The 8,027-nt window shown below is 35.2% G+C and overlaps 1 protein-coding gene across 1 annotated transcript; it reads left to right on the top strand.

Moving 5' to 3' along the window:
- Positions 1-4,929: 4,929 nt before the first annotated feature.
- Positions 4,930-7,609, top strand: LOC105207695 (60S ribosomal protein L10a). The gene is made up of 5 exons (XM_011177280.3): positions 4,930-5,089; positions 5,474-5,629; positions 6,611-6,759; positions 7,112-7,284; positions 7,371-7,609. The coding sequence occupies exons 1-5, from the start codon at positions 5,085-5,087 to the stop codon at positions 7,539-7,541; spliced, it is 654 nt and encodes a 217-aa protein (XP_011175582.1). The 5' UTR covers positions 4,930-5,084; the 3' UTR covers positions 7,542-7,609.
- Positions 7,610-8,027: the final 418 nt, after the last annotated feature.

Genomic DNA, 8,027 nt, shown 5'->3' with positions numbered 1-8,027 from the left:
TCTTTCACCTTTGTGTGTGTGTGTGTGTGGGTGTGTAATTGCGAGATGTTTCATCAATTTGTCGAAAAATCACGAAAATATTTATATTATTAAAAATATTACATTTTGGGTAAATTTGAGTTTAAAGTATTCGTTTAAATACGTAAAAAGAGTAAATAGTTACAACTTAAAAATAAAATTATTTTTCTTTATAGTAATTATACAATTTGCAAAAATAAATATAATACAATTGAAGTTACAGAAATATTTACGTGATAATTCACTAATAAATTACGTATAATTTTTTGTAATTTACGTTATCGAAAAAAATGTAAGTGTCTGATGTCATCATTATTATAATGTTACAAAAATTTGTAACATTATAAGAACTATAAAATGCATTGTTATTTTTTTCGTGTTTAACATAAAGATATATTTTTATAATTAAACACAAAATTTTACATATGATAGAATATACTTTTTTTTATGATGTATAGTTGAAGGAACCTTACAAAACCGATTTTAAATTCGACGAAAGCAGAATAAAGTCCACAATTATTCGCGAGATTTCATTTCGCCGCGATGAATGGAAGAATCAGGCAAATTTTAATATATAAAATAGAGTGTGTCACGTAGAGGAAAACCTTATGCATAAATTTCCCAGTGAAAAGCTCGCCGAGCTCAGCGAGCTCAGAAAAGTAGCTTGCGATATCCTGGTGAAATGGAACTGGAGAATCGCTGTTCCATCATCGATTCAATGGTAATTGTAACACAAATTCTTATGTTACGAGTGGTTCGCATGCTCGCGAATTAAGTCTGATAAATGTGACTCCGTCGTACTTGATATCGCTATTGTTATCGTCGCGTATTATTGTACACTTAACGCTACGCAGCGAAGAATAGAACTAAGAAAAAGCGAAAATAATATTTCTGTTAAAGGAGGTAAACGTACTGAATATGAAATCAACTAGTTAGCAGGCTTTCAAAATTATTTTACATGTATATCACGTTGTTTTTAATTTAAATAGATACTTGTTGGATAATTAATGAGTATAAAACTAGTAACAATAGTGTGTATATATACATAAAATAGTTTCAATAAATATATAGTAGCGCTCAAAAGTAATTTGTAAGAAACAAAAAAATAAATGTTCTTCCAAATGTTCGGGGTATATGAAGTTCATTTTGTTGAAGAAAAAATATTAAAATATATAATTTTAACTTACTAATGAGTTTCCCTTATTCAAAAATATTTCATTCGAAAATCAGAAATTTTTAAATTTACAAAATATTTTTGAGCGCTATCGTACGTATAAGTTAAATTAAATTTCTTCATTTCAAGCATTTATATATTTGACTTAAATACATAAATAATTAAATCGAAGACATTTAATCAAATTGAAAAATTTAGACAAGTTAATAATTCTTTTTCTCAGTGTGCATAAGCGAATTCGGGTGATCAGAAAAGTGTTACGATTCCATCGATCGATCGTCCTTCGATGAAACTTCCCTCGTGACTGCCAAAGGAAAAGTCTGCATCGCAGTTTTACGCGACGAATACGAAGCAAAAGGGAAACCGCTAAGTAGTATAAGTAAACCGAGACTGTCCATGCGACTAATTCTAAAGCCCACACTAACCTCGATTGACGCTAAATGCGATTAAATGCACATTCTTTCTTTCTTTCTTTCTTTCTTTCTTTCTTTGTCTGCTACAATGTAACCGAGTCTATGGGGGGTCTCGCCGGAAAACGTTCCATCGATACGTCAATGTAGCGGAAAAGAGTTAAACGCACATTTGTTGAATCCTATCCTATCTTGTATCCTTTAACTATGTATTAGTACATAAATTTTTGAAATTGAGAGATATACGTGTACACGTATGTCTTTATAAATGCAATAAAAATCATGTATAATGTAAGTTGAAATAATAGTTTTTTATCTCGTTCTCCAAAAAGAAAAAGATATATTATCCCAATTTAAAAAATATAAGTATTCTTGAAAAATTTATATACAAAGAAACTATTGAAAAAATATGTAGAAAAATGAATTTATTTCGATTTAATTAAAAAAAGAAAAAAATAAAAAAAACATTATTTCAAATTTGCCAAGAAATTTGATAATTGAAATTTTTAAGATAATTTTTAAATCAAAACAAATCAATTTTTCTTCAAGAAATTAAATCCAGCATCGCGATTTAATTATTTCAAAACAAAGAAAATTTAATATCAATTGTAATGGAGTGGAAAGTAAAAATCACGACAAATTTTATTTATTTTAATCAAAAGAGTCATAATTATTATTAAATTTTCTTGTCAAATTTAAAATGCTTTTTTTTTAAATTAAATCAAAACAAATAAATTTTTCTTCATATTTTCTTCATTATTTTCTTTACATATATCAAGAACACATTAAGATTACATTAAGATCGCAATGTTTATCTAAGATTAATAAAAAAATAATTATCATCTGTTTTCGCTCTTTAAGTTTATCAGACGGCAATACACTTATTAAAATTAACATTCTGTTACACAATTCAAATGTTGTTTTTCAACATTTCAACAATTTCAAGTTGATTATTTTTACAAGTATAAAAAAATTCTTCAACAACTTTTGCATGTATTTACATATAATTTAACATCTCTAGAAAGTAAATGTATAGTTGCAATGTGTATGTATAAAATTGTATATAAACATTGTAATTACAGTGCTTAGTTTTTTTTAGAAAAGTTCGCGAAACACAATCGTCGAATCGTGTGTACAGAATGTTAAATATCACTGTCATCCAAACTCTCACTGAAAAAGACAAATCACCGAAGAGAATTCGTCATTAAAGTCATTTCTCCGCCGAGACAAGTGGCTCGACGAAAAAAGAAGATCGCCAGACTTGCTTAGTCCGCCGTTTTCTTCCATCGTGATTTTAACGTCATCGACTGTGAGAATAAAGAACAATAATAATAAATAGAATACATAAATGGCGTAACGTTGTATCAGGATGTCGAAAAACTGTATCGACACCACGGAAGATTTTCACAAACATAATAAAAAAAAAACTTTTCGTCGTCGAAAATAAATAGTTGTTCGTAAATAAAGCTCCACTAATAGATAATAAATTCTTATTTTTCGCTTGATTGCGAGCGAACACTCTCGCCGCGCACGGTGGGACTTTAATTTGGGATTTAAGTACGAAAATAAACAGTGCCAAAGGTCCGGAGAGGCTCGAGTCCCAACGTAATCCTTATAATCGCGCCGAGGTGATTCGATAACAAAACGCGAAAACGATCGGCGGGAGGAAGAGTGAACGGGGAAAATATCGGCTTCCGGCCGAGAAAGAGAGAGACAGAGAAATAGAAAGAGAGAGAGAGAGAAAAGAGAGCTCGACGGCGACGCGCGCGTACGCGTAGTTTTTCGGCACCCTGTAGGTGCACGCGTCACCTCGGCTGACGATGACGAAGACGTTCCGAGGCAAGGCGACGCACCGAAAATCTACGGAGATGGTGGACTCTCGCCGCGCGTGACTTTCTCCTCGGCGGGGAAAAGGCGAGCCCGGCGCGCGGATAATAATCGCGCGAGCGAGACAACGCGATCGCGCGATCGTTCGCTCGCTCACTCGCTCGTTCGCGAGCGCAGGTTAACTCAGGTTGGAGGTTAACCTCCTCACGCGCCGGAGGAACGAAGCGGGTTATACACGCACACACATATATACACACACACACACACGCACACACGAGGCCGCGGATAGATCGGACAGCGCGCGGCGTGAAGACGGGGGAAGGGGAGGAAAAAAAGCGACGGAGCACGATATTTTTTTTCCTTTTTTTTTCACCCGCGTCGACGGTGCACGCGAGGGAGAACGAGAGAAGAGAGAGAGACAGAGGACTTACCCCATAAACCAGTCCACGGTATCGCGGAGATACTCGGGTAACCTATCCAGCTTGGATGATTTTCGTGTGGATCACCGTCGTGAGGAAAGCAGCGCGCGCGACAGACGGGAAAACAAAGTGTAAATCTCCTCCTTCCCTTTCTCTCACTCTTTCCCCACAGTACCAGCAGCACGGTAGTAGTCAGGCGGTAGTAGTAGGCAGCTAGCGGCAGCAACGGCAGCAGCAGCAGCATCGGCGGCAGCGGCGGCGGCGGCAGCGGCGGCGGCGGCGGCGCGCGTTTCGCGATCTCGTGAAATCTAACATGGCGCGGCTCTATTGTCACCTGTTCCCGTCATGCCCCGCTGGCGGCCGCCGAGGCACATACCGCGGCCGATTCGCCCACGACCGCCTCCTGCCGCCCGTCAGCGTCGTGATCGCTCGCGCTCGCTCGCCCCAATCGCCGGCCTCGCCTGCTCGCTGACGACGGTGTCGCGCGACGCGAAGACGCGCGCGAGAATCGAACTTCCTCGCGAACGGTACGACGGCACGAGACGCTCGGATGCTCGGGATGGATGACAGCACGCCGAGCGCGTCACCCCTTCGCTTACGCGCGAGATAATCGAAGCTCGCGACGCGCACAGCTGATCGTTTGACGTGTAGACGCGCGCGCCACTGCCGTTCGCTCGGCGCAACCTCGCGCCTCGCCGTACGTCCGTAGGTGGCAGCACTCGTCAGGCGCGGTCGATAAGGTAAATGTTCCAATCGGAATCGTGTAAATTTCAAGATTAATGTCTACATGGATCATTTACGTTGTATTTACGTAGAGTTGGATAAGTTAATATACGGTATATTTTTCAACAAAATTAATCTAAAGTTTATGGCTTGTAAAATTAATTTAATTATTTTATTACTTACATGAAGAAAGGTAAGCAATTTATTTACAAGTTAAGATTAAATTAATATATCTTTTTTTAAATTAAATTAAAAGTTAATTTTTAGTTTTTTTTTGCATACTCTATATGTGCTGAGAAATTGTTACGATAAAAAATATCAAGTCATTCATATTCCGGAAATACCTGAATGTGAATAAATTCTAGTCACATCCGCTACTGAACCGCCAACCGCCATTGACCGCCATCTATGCAACCCAGTGACGCGGTTCCTGCGCGCGATCACACGCTTCTTTCCGGTACTTGTCGTCGAGAAGGTTAGTCGTGTCGTCGTCGTCGTCCTCCATCTAGTAAAATGACGTGAGTATAATCTTATTAAATAATCGTAATCATTTGCGTATAATTCGTTGTCTAGATGTGAATAAACCCGTTGAACTTCAATTATTGACGAATACATATTATTTTTGGAATATTTCTTAATATAACACGACTTTTAAGACATAACCTAACCATTAATGTGTTGCATTGAAATCTGTAAAAGCTGTAAGTGCTTTCTATAGATTAGCTTTATTCTGATGTTGAATTAAGTGCAGCATTAATTTTTTTAAAATTTCATACATTATGGAAAACCTCACAGAATTATTTCGCGTATTATACCCGTATTATCCCGAGGTTTATACGGAAGCGTCTCTTGGACTTGCAAGACTGAGTCTCCACGTGCATTTTATTTCGTTCCGATTGCAGATCGAAAGTTTCCCGCGACACTCTCTATGAGTGCGTAAACGCCGTGCTTCAAAACTCGCAAGACAAGAAGAGGAAGTTTTTGGAAACCATAGAGTTGCAGATCGGTTTGAAGAATTATGATCCACAGAAGGACAAGCGTTTCTCGGGCACCGTCAAGTATGTTTTTACCTGACTTTGAGGCATTTTTGTTCTTTTCATTCTTCATTACAAGAATACGTATAAAAATTGCCTCATTCAATGTCAGGGAGCTAGATTTTATCTAGCGGACCTGCACCCAGGGTCTTAAATTAATTGGGGAGGTATTTATACCGTTATTTAAATTATACAGGATTGCAATCCTGTTGGTAAGTTATTCTTGAAACATCATCCTTATTGAAGGAATGGAGTAGGGGAATCCTAAAAAAATTTTTAAGAAATATAAATTCTCTCTTTCACAGTCGATATATATAATATACTGGTGCAATAATATTAATTTAATATTGATATTTTATTATATCAGGGTTGGATAAATTAATTTTTTTTTTTTAAACTACATTAAGTTAAAGTTAATAAAATTTAATTATGTTAAAAGTTTATATAAACTAAAAACTCAAAAGTTAAGATTAAATTAGCTTGAGTTAAATTAAAAATTAATTTTGAAAAGCATTCATATTAAATTAGAAAGTAATTTTTTTAAGTTGGATTATTCAAAACAATTATAATATGGATTATAAAATTTAATACTTGTAAATATGTTTATATGGAATAACATTGTTTTTTATGTAGGAATATATTTTTCTTTTATATACCTAAGTAAATTTTTAACTAGAGAAAAAATTAATAAATTAAAGTTTGTTTCAAAAATAAAACTAATTATTAACCAACTCTTATATTAATTGAAGTCATTTATAGAGTCACCAGTATTCTATGATGTTTTATTTGTTGCATGTATTATCTGAACAACTCGTGTAGTAACACATTTCAATCTGAGAACTGGGACTCTACACGTTATATACTTATTATAATTGTAATATATGAATTTTCTGTTCTAATAATATAATTCTGTAATAAAGAGAAATATTAGATAGACTGCATAGTCATGTTAAATTCATAGAGACCTGAATGTATTTAAACTTTAATTGCTATTCATTATGTTAGGTTGAAGAATATCCCCAGACCAAAAATGCAAGTATGTGTTCTTGGTGACCAGCAGCACTGCGATGAAGCTAAGGCTAATAATATTCCGTATATGGATGCAGAAGCATTGAAAAAACTTAACAAGAACAAGAAGCTTGTTAAGAAACTCGGTATGTTATTAACTCGTTTTCGCATATGTTTCAATATCAAACAATCGCCTCATCCTTCCCAAAAGCACCATTATTGCTGAATAATCGAACAATAGTGGTCGTCAAGAGGAAGGAAATTAAAAATTCTTCACTTGGTGAGGGCAACGTGAATTCATATCGTTGCACCTCAATCCGTGTCGATACACGTTTATTAAAAAAATTTTTTAATGTTATTTTTTACAAAAATGTGTTTTAATTCTGAAACTTTTCTATAAAGTTATCTTATCAAGAAAGAAGCTATCAACATTTCAATAAAGTTTAATCTGTTAAGGAATTAAATAATATTTGTCGCATATCTGTTTTCTTTTTGCAGCAAAAAAATTTGATGCGTTCTTGGCTAGTGAGTCACTGATCAAGCAAATTCCCCGTCTCCTGGGTCCTGGTTTAAACAAGGCTGGTAAATTTCCTGGACTGTTGTCTCACCAGGAATCAATGGTTGCCAAGATCGATGAAGTCAAGGCCACCATTAAATTCCAAATGAAAAAGGTGCGTGGTTCAAACAGTTAAAAAATTTTTCTTTAATGTACGCTTTCGTAATTACTTTCTATAACAATTTTGCTTTTGTTCTACAGGTGTTGTGTCTGTCAGTGGCCGTCGGACACGTTGAAATGACACCCGAAGAGTTGGTGCAAAATGTCCATCTCTCGATAAACTTCCTTGTTTCCCTGTTGAAGAAACACTGGCAGAATGTGCGTTCGCTTCACATTAAGTCTACTATGGGACCGCCACAGAGAGTGTACTAAGTCATACTTTGTACAATGAATTTTTCGAATGTATATTCGTTGCAATAAAAAAAAGTAATTTTATGAAATTGATACATTATTATTCCTTCATTCTCCCTCTATTTGTTTTTTACTCACATTTGGGATGAGTTAATGCCCTCCGATTTTTCAAACGTGACCCAATTTTCGAATTAATTCGAGATCTTTTTCTTAAAACTTCGATAAATGTTTATATAATCTTATGGCGTTACAAATATTTGATAACGTTTGAAGTACATGAATTTGTTGATATAAGAAACATATTGATAAAAAGATAAAGCTTTCATTATCGCTATGTCGCAGAAAGTACACGTACCTTACAGTCATATTAACGTTATTATATTACAAAATATTTATCAAATAATAATTAAAAAATAATACGAATTAGCTTTCCACAGCAACAGGTGTCTTTCATGCTTTAAAGTAAAATTTTAATTTAATGATTATGATTGGCATTAAACAAAGAAG

The sequence above is a fragment of the Solenopsis invicta genome, chromosome 14 (assembly GCF_016802725.1).
Source record: "Solenopsis invicta isolate M01_SB chromosome 14, UNIL_Sinv_3.0, whole genome shotgun sequence".
NCBI classification, from domain to species: Eukaryota; Metazoa; Arthropoda; class Insecta; order Hymenoptera; family Formicidae; genus Solenopsis; species Solenopsis invicta.
This window is presented reverse-complemented; position numbering and strand designations above follow the sequence as displayed.